The following is a 14,109-nucleotide window of genomic DNA, read 5'->3' on the forward strand; positions in this document are numbered from 1 at the left end:
TCGCCTAGTTTTTCTCTTAACTACCATAGAGCGCACTCTTGAACAAACTTGATATTTCTCCTAAAGATGTATTTCACATGCCTAAACATTATCCTTTGATATTAAGTTTGTTCAAGCATGTGCTCTCTAGTTTCCAGGAGTAAAACTATGCAAAATTTGACAATATTCACTGAAATTTGAAGTTGTTACCATGATTACAATAATTAGAAATACAAACAAATATTTTCATGATATTATTTTGGAAGTATTCAAAACTAAAGAAACAGTCGTTTGAAAGTTTATTTAAAGGTTTTGAATTGTGATGCATTTGGGGGCCAAAACAGGCCCAAACCATACATAGTCCTTTGGTGACTAGGAGGAAACTCGATTATACAACTGTTGTCAACTTGTAGACAACACTAGAATTGACTGCTGTAAACATATTGGCCATTCATATCTCTGTGCATTTATGACAATTTTCAAGTTACATGCAATAGCTAGCAACAAAATGCACAAATACATTCAATTTATATTTACCGAGTATTCTACCGTGAGGGTATTTTACCGCTCTCCAAAAAAGTGAGATATCTTTGTAGGTTTCAGTTATGCTTATTTTTACAATTCCCTTATCAAACTATATATCTACTCACGAGGTACTTTGAATTTGTGAATTGTTATCCACGTAGAAAATTCAAGGAAATTAATTCCTCTTCAAAAATTAACACTACAAAGTGAAGTCTACTGAATTTAGTTACCTTTGTTCCCAGCTATGTAACAGAAATGTGAAATGGATGGACTAGTGGCACACTCAAATTATGAACAGTAAGAGGATAATTATTTTCCATCCATCCCCCTGAACATTGGCTGCATATACATGTACTTGGAAGAAAAACAATTGGATTATTGATGGTTAGATTAATGAAACACGACTTTATAGAAATATATTCAAATTAATCTCTCCAAACCACTTGATGCATAGTAACACTGAACTATCAGATTAAAGGTTGCTGTATAGATAATTTTTTCATCAAATGACAGCAAAGTTAAAGTTACTACGAATGGCTATCAGTCGATACAACTGACTGCAACTGTCTCTATGTTATCAGACCAGACACAAGAAGGGACTGTTATGTTTTATGCAGCATTTGATGTATGTACCGTGCCTGGTTGTCCATGACAACCTGAAGGTATTGCTGGGTCTGTGTGTTGGTACCCCAGGGCTGGTACCCGGGGGTCGGATAACCGGGAAACATTGGATAGCACCCGTAGGGAGGGTAAGGGTAGTAATAGGGCGGGACTGAGACAGGATAGGGATAACCCCAGGTGTTCCACTGTGTATATTGTGGTGGAAATTCTGACACTTTAGGATTCTCATAACATGTGTCATAGTCTGCATATTCCTCTTCATCGTCGTCACTATGCTCTACACATTCATCCCACTCCGTCTGATTTCTGTATCCTTCTTCCTGTAGAAACTCCTCGTAACGATCCTCCTCTACCGGGCCATCCTCCTCTACCTGTGTCCGCTCGTCGTCCGAGTCCTCTCCTGATGAGCCACTGTCAGACGATGAGTCAGTTTCTGATATATCCGATTCATCCTCTATCTCTCCACTTTCTTTTTTCAACTTTCTGTCAGTCTCTAAGGATTTCCTCAAAAATTTGAAAATTTTCTCTTCCAGTTGATCTTTGCTACACTTTTCATGAATCAAAATCTTTTTCATTACATTAGCAATGGCAGTCATTAATGCTTGGGAGGGCTCCAGCATATCATCTGCTGGAATGTTAAGAGATTCACTAGGATTCCTAGCAATGGATGTCTTTCTGATGTCACTGGCTTTGGTAACAGATTTCGTTTCACGGATATTTGATGGTTTTTCCCGGTCTTTAATACTGTATTGATTAGCATGTTGTAAACCTGTGCTTTGTGAGGGTCCATCATGTGAACGAGGTCTGGAAACGGACTTTGAGATAGATGATCCATAATAGCAAGTTGACAGTTGTTTCCGGGCAGTATCGATGTCCTTAACTTTTTGTTTCTGGGCTGTATAGCTGTCCTGGACTAGTTGTTCTGATGATGAATGAAGACTTCTTTCATTCACTGGTATCAACAAACCACTGTCACATTGTTGGACAATAAGGTCCCTTTTATCAGATAAGTTCCGTTTCTGTGCCTCTGTGTAAGAAACTTCCACTGATAATGGTTGCAACTTGAATTCCTTCCCTGTCACACTATTGCTTACATCAGAAGGCGTAACGCCTTCAGAGGGAGTTGTTAAGGTGGAACTTTTGGAACTTTGAAGAACAAGAGATATTTTCCGAAGCAAATCCTGTTTAGCTGTTGGATCAACAAAACGCCGGGCAGCGGAGGTGACCTTGACCTTGAACTGTCTGTTGTTGGTGTCCACAGTATTGTCTTTATCATGGCTATTCTTGTGATGCTCCAAGTCTAATTTAGCACTCTCATAGGTATGAGGTTTACCAACAGGGTTGTAACATACAGAACTCTTAAAAGAGGGAATCTGAAGAGGAAGACTAGAAGAAACAATATCACTGCCATCTGATGGAACAGATGGAGAATCCTTATCATAATTTTCACCAACAAAACATTTCAAAGTTTGATTTTGTGTTTTCACATCAGCAGAATCGTTTTCACACCTCACAAGTGTTGCGTTTTGTACTGTCTGTTCCAATGAATTGTAATTTATCCCTTCAGTCATTTTCTGAGTTGCCTCCACGTTCCTTGCTATATTTAGATCAGATTCGGTACTATTCACTGTCTCTGTGAGGTTACTGGTATGCCCATTGAGAGTGCCGGAGTCATCTTTCCGTTCATCAGCAGACGACAGAATGTCTTCAATCACCTCTGACTGATCATCTTGAAGGGTAGTTTGATCTGATTTTTGTTCAAGTGATGAATCTTTCTGTTGTTTATTTTTGTTTCGCCTGTTACGACTTTTCTTTTTAAGGAAGGTGTCTCTATTTTTTGGTGAAGTAATGATCTGTTTGGACGAGACCACATCATCAATGGTAATCTTACATTCAGACTTCGGTAGGTCTTCTGGTATGGGGTCTGAAAACAGCAAATATTATACAGTTACATATTATCTATGAACCAGCAAATCTAATACAATTATACCAGGCATGTCAGAATTTCTTTTATTCTCCTAGTATGGGATCTTTTCTAAAGCAATACAATAATATACAGAGGAGGTTTTGATGAGCCAGACAACTTTGTTTCTACCGAAAGTGATTGAAAAGTGAGACAGACTACAAACTAAGACAATTTTGTATAGAAAGACACATTAATATGTCCCTAAAACACTAGCTAGATGGTGGGACAACAAGATTGGTGGAGGGTGGATAAATGAGGCTTGACTGTAAAGGATTTGTATTCACTGGCAGTCTGGATCACACTTTTGTGATTATTCAGGGATTTCATAATGTCTTGGATTTTCTATTCTCAGAGTTGTCGAAAAGAAAAGAGTGAGGTAAAACATATTGCAAGATACTTCAGTACTTATACATGAACAGATCTTTCCTTATAACACAAGACTTAACAATCTGGCCCATCTCAACCCTGACTTCAGTATACCAGTGAACAAACCTACCATCAGCCTTGAAATTCCAGAGGTTACACTCACTTTCATTCTCTTCACCTCTGGAAGGTGTCAGGACAAAATTGATGTTACTTGACTGGTTTTGCGTAAAAGGAACTGACCAATCCTAGGCTAATACCTGTCCTTCGAAGATTTCAAAGGAGCGACACCCAACTTCAAAGCCGGTCAATTTTACCACTATGCTGTTCGATAGCATTATGACATATTCGGGTGTAGACAACATAAGAGAATGTAATCAGTGGAATTTTGAGGATGATTAACCATGTAATGCAAGACATTTCTCTTGACCTACCAGGTAGTGGTGTGATGTGAGTGTTACATTTCCCCTCTACAGACTGAAGGTCAAGCTCCTCCTGACCTTGGCTGATGATGGTGATGGCAGCTCCAAATGTTCCTGTGGAAATTACATTAATTTCTATAAATACTGTAAAAGTACAAATGTTCGCATTGCTTCTGGGATACATTTACCAAGGTATATACTATATATATAATCTATATCCTGTGTGGATACCAAGGTATATAATATATATGTAATCTATATCCTGTGTGGATACCAAGGTATATAATATATATGTAATCTATATCCTGTGTGGATACCAAGGTATATAATATATATGTAATCTATATCCTGTGTGGATACCAAGGTATATAATATATATGTAATCTATATCCTGTGTGGATACCAAGGTATATAATATATATGTAATCTATATCCTGTGTGGATACCAAGGTATATAATATATATGTAATCTATATCCTGTGTGGATACCAAGGTATATAATATATATGTAATCTATATCCTGTGTGGATACCAAGGTATATAATATATATGTAATCTATATCCTGTGTGGATACCAAGGTATATAATATATATGTAATCTATATCCTGTGTGGATACCAAGGTATATAATATATATGTAATCTATATCCTGTGTGGATACCAAGGTATATAATATATATGTAATCTATATCCTGTGTGGATACCAAGGTATATAATATATATGTAATCTATATCCTGTGTGGATACCAAGGTATATAATATATATGTAATCTATATCCTGTGTGGATACCAAGGTATATAATATATATGTAATCTATATCCTGTGTGGATACCAAGGTATATAATATATATGTAATCTATATCCTGTGTGGATACCAAGGTATATAATATATATGTAATCTATATCCTGTGTGGATACCAAGGTATATAATATATATGTAATCTATATCCTGTGTGGATACCAAGGTATATAATATATATGTAATCTATATCCTGTGTGGATACCAAGGTATATAATATATATGTAATCTATATCCTGTGTGGATACCAAGGTATATAATATATATGTAATCTATATCCTGTGTGGATACCAAGGTATATAATATATATGTAATCTATATCCTGTGTGGATACCAAGGTATATAATATATATGTAATCTATATCCTGTGTGGATACCAAGGTATATAATATATATGTAATCTATATCCTGTGTGGATACCAAGGTATATAATATATATGTAATCTATATCCTGTGTGGATACCAAGGTATATAATATATATGTAATCTATATCCTGTGTGGATACCAAGGTATATAATATATATGTAATCTATATCCTGTGTGGATACCAAGGTATATAATATATATGTAATCTATATCCTGTGTGGATACCAAGGTATATAATATATATGTAATCTATATCCTGTGTGGATACCAAGGTATATAATATATATGTAATCTATATCCTGTGTGGATACCAAGGTATATAATATATATGTAATCTATATCCTGTGTGGATACCAAGGTATATAATATATATGTAATCTATATCCTGTGTGGATACCAAGGTATATAATATATATGTAATCTATATCCTGTGTGGATACCAAGGTATATAATATATATGTAATCTATATCCTGTGTGGATACCAAGGTATATAATATATATGTAATCTATATCCTGTGTGGATACCAAGGTATATAATATATATGTAATCTATATCCTGTGTGGATACCAAGGTATATAATATATATGTAATCTATATCCTGTGTGGATACCAAGGTATATAATATATATGTAATCTATATCCTGTGTGGATACCAAGGTATATAATATATATGTAATCTTTATCCTGTGTGGATACCAAGGTATATAATATATATGTAATCTATATCCTGTGTGGATACCAAGGTATATAATATATATGTAATCTATATCCAGTGTGGATATTTTGCGCTTATTTACTCAAGACGCCACAAGAAACATAAGCTCCGATAATTTCCACTTTTACAGAAGTGCAGTTTCAATTTTGATGGATCTGTACTGTATTAATATTATTTATTATTTATAATGTATGATGTATGATTCCAATTCTTTAAAGGTGAAACACCCATTAAACAGGCTTGTGATAAATGTTCATCAATTCTAAATCTTACTGTTGTACTATTTCACTGTAATTGTACTATTTTGAGTGTTGTATTATTTCACATTAATACTACTATCTTGACTGTCTTATTATTTCATGATAATCCTACTATTTTTACTTCTACTATTTCGTCTTTGCGTATTGCAGAGTTATCTTCTCTTGGGAGCAGGGATTGATTGTTACGTCACTGGTTTGTGTGAGAAAATTACGCCGTTTTCTCAAAAATTGATGACGTTACTCTCACAAACAAGTGTCAATACCTGCTCCCAAGAGAAGATAACTCTGCAATATGCAAAAACGGAATTTCATGGTAATTCTACTATTTTGACTGTTCTACTATTTCATGGTAATTCTACTATTTTGACTGTTCTAATATTTCACAGTAATTGTACTATATTGAGTGTAGTAATATTTCACTGTAATTTTTCTATTTTAACTGTTGTATAAAAATACAACTAATTCTACTATTTTTACTGTTCTACTATTTCACTGTAATTTACTATGGCTACATTCGCGTATCCCGGTTGAAACGGTATGTGTGGTGCAGAAATTTTCCACGATTAACGAACACACTTGGACCGTTCTATAAGCAAAGCTAAAAATGCACAGTTTCGGAGAATAAAAAACAATGTATCAAGAGTAGTATGCCCTTCTCTCACGCGTCCACTAAATGACATAACGTATCTTAAAAATTACATGTGACTTGACATTGTTTAAGAAAGAAATAACGCAAATTGGCAATAGTCAGCATTTTAGTTTCTGTCAGGTACGTCTGGACCCCTCAATCTACATGTACCAAATTTTCCTGAGGTCAGCCTCGGTCCAAATCTGTACTGCCGTTTTCTTGACAGGTTCAACCGGTTCAACAGTTTCAACCGGATACGCGAATGTAGCCTATATTTTTACTGTTCTACTATTTCACTGTAATTTACTATATTTTGACTGTTCTACTATTTCATGGTAATTCTACTATTTCATGGTAATTCTACTTTTTTGAGTGTTCTACTATTTCACTGTAATCATCCTATTTTTAGTGATGTACTATTTCACTGTTATTCTACTTTTTTTTACTGTTCTACTATTTCACTGTAATTTACTATATTATGACTGTTCTACTATTTCATGGTAATTCTACTTTTTTGAGTGATCTACTATTTCACTGTTATCTTCCTATTTTTTGTGATTTACTATTTCACTGTAATGCTACTATTTTTACTGTTCTACTATTTCACTGTAATTTACTATATTTTAACTGTTCTACTATTTCACTGTAATTTACTATATTTTTACTGTTCTACTATTTCACTGTAATTTACTATATTTTTACTGTTCTACTATTTCACTGTAATTTACTATATTTTGACTGTTCTACTATTTCATGGTAATTCTACTTTTTTGAGTGCTCTACTATTTCACTGTAATTTACTATATTTTTACTGTTCTACTATTTCACTGTAATTTACTATATTTTTACTGTTCTACTATTTCACTGCAATTTACTATATTTTTACTGTTCTACTATTTCATGGTAATTCTACTTTTTTGAGTGTTCTACTATTTCACTGTAATCGTCCTATTTTTAGTGATGTATTATTTCACTGTAATTCTACTACTTTTACTGTTCTAGTATTTCACTGTTATTCTACCATTTTGACTTCTACTATTCAAATGTACTATTTCATTGTATGACCTTATGTTCTATGGGTTAGCATTTGTTACTATGACAAAGTATGGGCTAAAATGTATAGCGCAGTCTTACCAAACCGCCCTGCTCGGCCAATCCTATGGAGATACGTCTCATGGTCCTTTGGGATGTCCAGGTTTATCACTAAGTCTACCTTGTCAGCATCAATTCCTCGTGAGGTCTGGAGAGACAAATTTACATGAATGACAAAGATGGAAACCATTTCAAATTTGTTTAAACTTACTAAGGATTGCTAATAACTAACACCAATGTATCTGAGCTTTTAGTAGACCCTTGATTGTGTTCCTAAAAATAGCTTTGACTCATGGATTTTAAAGGACAGATCTATATTTGACATATTTCTGAAATTACTAAATGTCAAGGGTCAACTGAAAGTCTATGACCTACCAATACGAATGAGAATCCTACACTTGTAGAAGAATCATTGAACAGTGACCTACCAGCTCTGTAAAGATGAGAACTCTATGTTTATATTGACAACATTGACCTTTGACCTACTAGATCTGTAGAGAATAGAAATCTTCACTTGTATGGGTAACATTGACCTTTGGCCTATGATATTGGTAGACACCTGTATGAGTGGGTATCTTTGACCTACCAGGTCTGTAGAATTGAGAACTCTAATACTATATGGGTAACAATGACCTTTGACCTACCAGATCTGTAGAGATGAGAACAGGTAACAATGACCTTTGACCTACCAGGTCTGTAGAATTGAGAACTCTAACACTATATGGGTAACAATGACCTTTGACCTACCAGATCTGTAGAGATGAGAACAGGTAACAATGACCTTTGACCTACCAGATCTGTAGAGATGAGAACTCTACACTTGTATGTCTTCAGTTTACTCATGGCCTCGTTCCGGTCCTTCTGGTCTAGACATCCAGCAATACAGGCAGTGGGCCAACCACGGCTGGTCAGGGCGTCAGCCATATTCTGAGCTCTATCAAATAGTGATATATTCTCTTAGTTCTTATACTTGTGTTCCATTACAACAACAGAAATCACCAAAGTAAACACATTAAATGTATTGGTTTAATGTTAAGTGTAAGTTTTTTTGACAAATCATATTGAAAGTATAACAAAATACACCAATTGATTCTAGAAATTTAAAAAAGTGTGATACGACTGATTTAACCACTTTTTAACATTTGTCTAATGAAATTTGCATAATAAACTCTTTTTCAGTGTTAAATCTACACAATTTACCTTGTCTGTAAGTTTGAGAAGATCAGACACTGCTGGAAATTGACAGAGGACAGTATCTCTGTGACAATTTTGGTCTTGTTCTCAAACTGTTTGTGTGGCAGGGGATGGTAGGGCACAGAGCGGTAGTACTGGTTAATTCCTAAAAAACAAAACTTTAAATCAAATAGCAGTTTTAAGAAGCTGCTGGAAACAACACTGATGTAGCTTGTTTAGTATACCAAAAACTGGGGAAAAGTCTATAGAAAGTTTCAATCTTCTGATTACATGTACCCGGTACTTTTAAAAGATTTTATGTGCAAGGATTTTAATTCACACCAGCAACAAAAAACATATATTTGCATTATTGTTTAATTTTAGCTAGCAACAATAACAGAAATGTATCTTTTGTTTAATGAGATGTTTTAATTACAGCTTTCAATCCAAAATAATCCATAACAAAATATTTCAATTTAATTTTTCATCATCAATTCCCTGCAGAGATTTGTATACACATTCACATCTTGTATCAAGGCATGATTCAACCTGAACACTAGACAAATGTACAGGTGTTTGACAGTTTGAATCTTCATCAGCTCAGAGATCTATGAAATACATATATCTGCATTGCATTACCTTGAGACATGCACCATTGGTGAAGTTTTCTTGAAGTAAAATATCATATTTTTTTAAATCCAAAACTTGCAATTCATTAATGTGGAGGTTTAGTATACTCACATAATGAATATTTATGTTTTATATCTGCCTTATATAGAACATCATGAATATTCAGACTATCAATTTACCACCAACTTTTCTGTGTTTTTTTTTAAAATCAATCTTAAGAAGTTTCTTTTCATCAATACTTAATTGGAGACTGTGTTGAGCATGAAACTTGCAGCCGCTTAACAAAAGTCAGTACTCGCCCAGAAGAGCAGGATCGTAAATGTTGAGACGGAGAAAGGTAGGATTCCTCATGTAGGCGGTCAGGTGTTGAGCTAAATACTCTGGGTAAGTAGCGGACAGGGCCAGCATCTGTTTGTTATCAGGCAGGGAGGAATAGATCCAACTAAATACAGAAACACATTGATTGTTATAAAAGGAAGAACATAAGTGTCCAAATAATCACAAAAAACATTGAAATAGAATTGGTCATTTACAGTCAGCATCAGGACAGGTGATCAAAGTATGGTGAAGTAAAAGAATACCACATATATCTGCTGCTCACAGATCTAACCTTATCTAACCAAATTTTACAAAGACTACAGACAAAGCAACAGCGATTTGCACAACCCGGTACAATATTACAATTGGCTTATAGAATACCGAGGATCAGGATAAAGGATCAGGATAAAAAGGTATAATTATTATTACCTTAAATAACACCGGGTCTTTCCATACTTAATCACTTGTTCTTATAGCAGTTGTCACAAGAAATATAGGTTGATGTGAACAAAAACAGGAAGGTTTACTCATTTTCAAAATTGAATTTGACATTTAATTTTATACTTTTACTCTTAGCAGATATCTACAGGATGATGATGTGAGTATCAACATCTAGATAATGAAATTCTAGGAATCATAGATTATACCATTTTACATTACTTTCTACTCAGGAAAGACACAAGAGTCCAGAAGCCAGCTTACTGAAGGAAGAATTTGTATCCTAAATCATGAAATGCACTTACTTGATTTGCTCCTGAAAACCTTCCTCAAGTAATTTGTCAGCCTCGTCTAGGACAAACATCCTGATACTCTCGGTGGTCATCATCCCAGTCTCTATCAGCTGTTTAATTCGACCTGTCAATCATAACATGACAATCAATCTTCATAGCAAAACCAATCCAAACCATATAATGGGGAAAAAAAAGTTTGATTAAATATGTATTACACCTAAATCAATGTTTTTTTCTTCTCATATAAGCATTATTATGATATCATCACAAACGATTTACAATCTTGAACTAATTCAAGCTTTATAAATACCATACAACTCTTAATTTATTACTGGTACCTCTGTGTTTTCTATGTTTGCAGTCAAACAACTTCACATCAAATGAAATACCCAGTGAAAATTATCCCCTTGGTTAGGGTCTTGTTCAGTGAAATTCAATGTGCATGAATATGTTCTGGCCAAGGATCATGTTGCAATCTTAAAATGAGGTAAAATATTTCAAATTTCAATGAAAATTTTCTTTCCTTTGAAAATCATTCTAGATTTAGCAAAAAAAGTTTAAATTGTCAATATTTACAACTACAAGAATGTTGAATCACATTTGCATATGAAACTGAAAAATTAAACAACAATGAAATTTTGACAAAATTCTTTCCTGACCCTAGGGCCTGGTAAGTAACTGTGACATTCATGGTATATTTTTTTGTGAATTTAGGTTATATACAAACCTGGTGTTCCAACAGCGATGTGACATTTCTTAAGCTTCTGTCGATCTTCCTGAATTGGCATACCACCTATGAATGTCTGACAGAAGAGGTGCGACACATTCCTCCCAATCCCGCGGATCACCTCCCAGATCTGGATGGCGATTTCCCTGGTCGGAGCCAGCACCAACACCTGTAAAAATAGGTATCATAATAAACTTAAATATTCAACAGGTACAGTACACATCCGAGGAAGATATATTTACATCAGATTATTGTCAGTGCCAAGTCATCTTGTATTTTTAGGTCCTTGTGAATTTGTTACACTCAATAATTTCAAATATCCAAGTCATCTTTTATAAAACTATTTCCTAGACTGAAATAAAGCAATATAAATGTACGAGGCCAAAAGCAATAAAATGCTTTCTATCTTAAATAATGTACAACCAAAGAGAACCAATTTTCTGATTTCAATTTCATATTGTTCTTTGAATTCACATCAAGTTGATGTGATAATTTTGTGTTAAAAAATAAAATGCATATCTAACTGTACCTCTAATGCAGAGTCAGTGTTCTCATTAAATGCCAGTTACCAGCAAAGTAGCCTGTTTTTTTCAGAATAGAATGTACATCATTACAACATTTGAACAATCAAGCAGCTATTCTTTTCAAGTGAACAACCTATTTTAAAACTTCATGACAACATGTATACTGTCTGATAACTGGCTTTTTGATATGATCTGTGTAGCATACATGTAGCTAGCAGTGTGACAGGAACTAAACATAATGTATCTGTGTAACACATGTAACTGGTTGTTTGATAAGGACTGAACATATGCAAATATTATAGTACCTGTAATGCATAGCTGGCTGTCTGCAAACCTTCAAGAGCAATAACAGAAAACACACATGTCTTTCCAGTCCCTGACTTTGCTTGGACAATTAGATCTGAAAGGTGAAAAATAGGTTTACACTTTAGGAATTTAGTTGACTTAGGTTTCAGCAGGTGTTCCACATGATCATGGTTCGATTCTTGGACTTCTTTTGTTTCTTATGAACTATATAATTGATAGTGCTGATGTTATTTAATTAACCTGTCTATTTGCAGACAATACTTCTTTGTTAAAATCATCCTCTTCATGTCTAGAAATCCAAACCGTTCTGAATAGAGATCTCCAATCTCTTAATGCATGGTCCCAAACTCGGTAAGTAACATTCAATCCAGGAAAAAAATACTATAGTTATTTTTTGTTTCAATCTCTGTTGAAATTGATGAAGATTTAGAACTAGAATTTAATGACGAATTTTAAAACTCTACTGATCATCATAAACATTTAGATGTAATTTTTTAATTCAAAGGAAATGGGGGAGGCATATTTGTGCAATATATATATATATATTTCAGTTATGAAAAAAAGTCCTGAAAACTCTTATTGAATCGAGATATTCTTTTTAAGATTTATATTATAAATCATTTATTTTACCAGTTTTAGAATCTGCTTGTGAATTGTATGGATGGTTGCACGACTTATGAAACAGAATTGTTTGAGAAAGCCCAAAGAGAAGCTATTCATATATAATAACTGGACTTAACTAACTTCATATATGCCCGAATTGAAGCCTTACTTTTTGGTCTAGAAACTCTTTTGAATCAAAGAAAATGCAGAGAACTCCAACTTTTGTATAAAATGCACAACAAATTAACCTCTGAACTATTTAAATGATCTATTGCCGTCTATACTACCATTGCAGAAAATAACCGATACACCCTTAGAAATAATAATGATTATAGAATTCAAATGTGGATTCATTTCAGTTTACACCATTTCTTTTCTAGGCAACACCTCACTCCCTCCACCCTTCCCTTTCCACCATGTCCTTCTCCCTTTCCCAAAAACATATATGTACATTATTTTTACCATATGCATTGTGGAAAGGACTATATTATATATATATAATTACATACCTTGTTGTCAAATGATTAATCTATTTGTATCTTTGAACAAAGTCAATAAAATATGTTTAAACTAACTAAGTTGACTGAAGTTCATTCACTGACATAATGATAATGATGACAAGAACTTTAGAAGGTTGAGATTTATCCTTTCTAAATGTAAACGATTTTTTCTGTAAATAAATAATCATAAAGGTTTCAAATTATTTTTACAAACTACAAGGCATGAATAAAGGGAAATTTAAATATTCAGATTCATTGCCGGAAATAAGCAAACAGTAATATACATTCAGTACTTAATCTTTTATAAAAGTCAACTTACAAATTAAGAACCATCAGGCCAGAAGCTACGTTTTCGCAGCTAGGATAGGCCTATGATCATGATCATCCAAAAACTATTACACAACAATTTTGGTAATAAAATTAGAGTATATCTGGTAAGAATATCAGAATAACAATTCAAATTCCATGGTTCAACAAACCTAAACCACATCTCCCAAGAGGGATTGCCTTCAGCTGTATAGGAGAGGGCCTTTCGAATCCCGAGCTTTTCAATCCTTGAAGAACCGGAGGAGATAAAAGAAGGCCTGCAAAGTCAATGTTGTCACTTATCAGGACATCATTTGTTCTCTTTTTCTCACTTATGTTGTGTGCAACAACAGAATCCGACATTTTTGTTACAATTTAAGTCGGAGTATGATCTAACATGCGTTTTCCAATCGATTGTCCACCATCTTTGCGCCTATGCCTAAAATATATATGAAAGGAGGTATATGATTGGCGTATATGGCGTTCTGAAAAATAATTGACCAATGAAATCAGCTTTTACATTTTCAATACTCTTCAGTCATGTTCGCCCA

The 14,109-nt window shown here is 34.0% G+C and overlaps 1 protein-coding gene across 1 annotated transcript; it reads right to left on the reverse strand.

The window, feature by feature from the left end:
• Window positions 1–43: 43 nt before the first annotated feature.
• LOC110462237 (ATP-dependent RNA helicase dbp10-like) lies at window positions 44–13,985 on the reverse strand. The gene is made up of 10 exons (XM_021516115.1): window positions 13,732–13,985; window positions 12,149–12,243; window positions 11,320–11,488; window positions 10,605–10,716; window positions 9,843–9,985; window positions 8,941–9,079; window positions 8,533–8,674; window positions 7,783–7,888; window positions 3,889–3,990; window positions 44–3,049 (listed from the first exon to the last, which is right to left on the reverse strand). The coding sequence occupies exons 1-10, from the start codon at window positions 13,919–13,921 to the stop codon at window positions 1,107–1,109; spliced, it is 3,141 nt and encodes a 1,046-aa protein (XP_021371790.1). The 5' UTR covers window positions 13,922–13,985; the 3' UTR covers window positions 44–1,106.
• Between the last annotated feature and the right edge of the window lie 124 nt (window positions 13,986–14,109).

This window comes from Mizuhopecten yessoensis, unplaced genomic scaffold (genome assembly GCF_002113885.1).
Source record: "Mizuhopecten yessoensis strain PY_sf001 unplaced genomic scaffold, ASM211388v2 scaffold10765, whole genome shotgun sequence".
Lineage (NCBI taxonomy): Eukaryota > Metazoa > Mollusca > Bivalvia > Pectinida > Pectinidae > Mizuhopecten > Mizuhopecten yessoensis.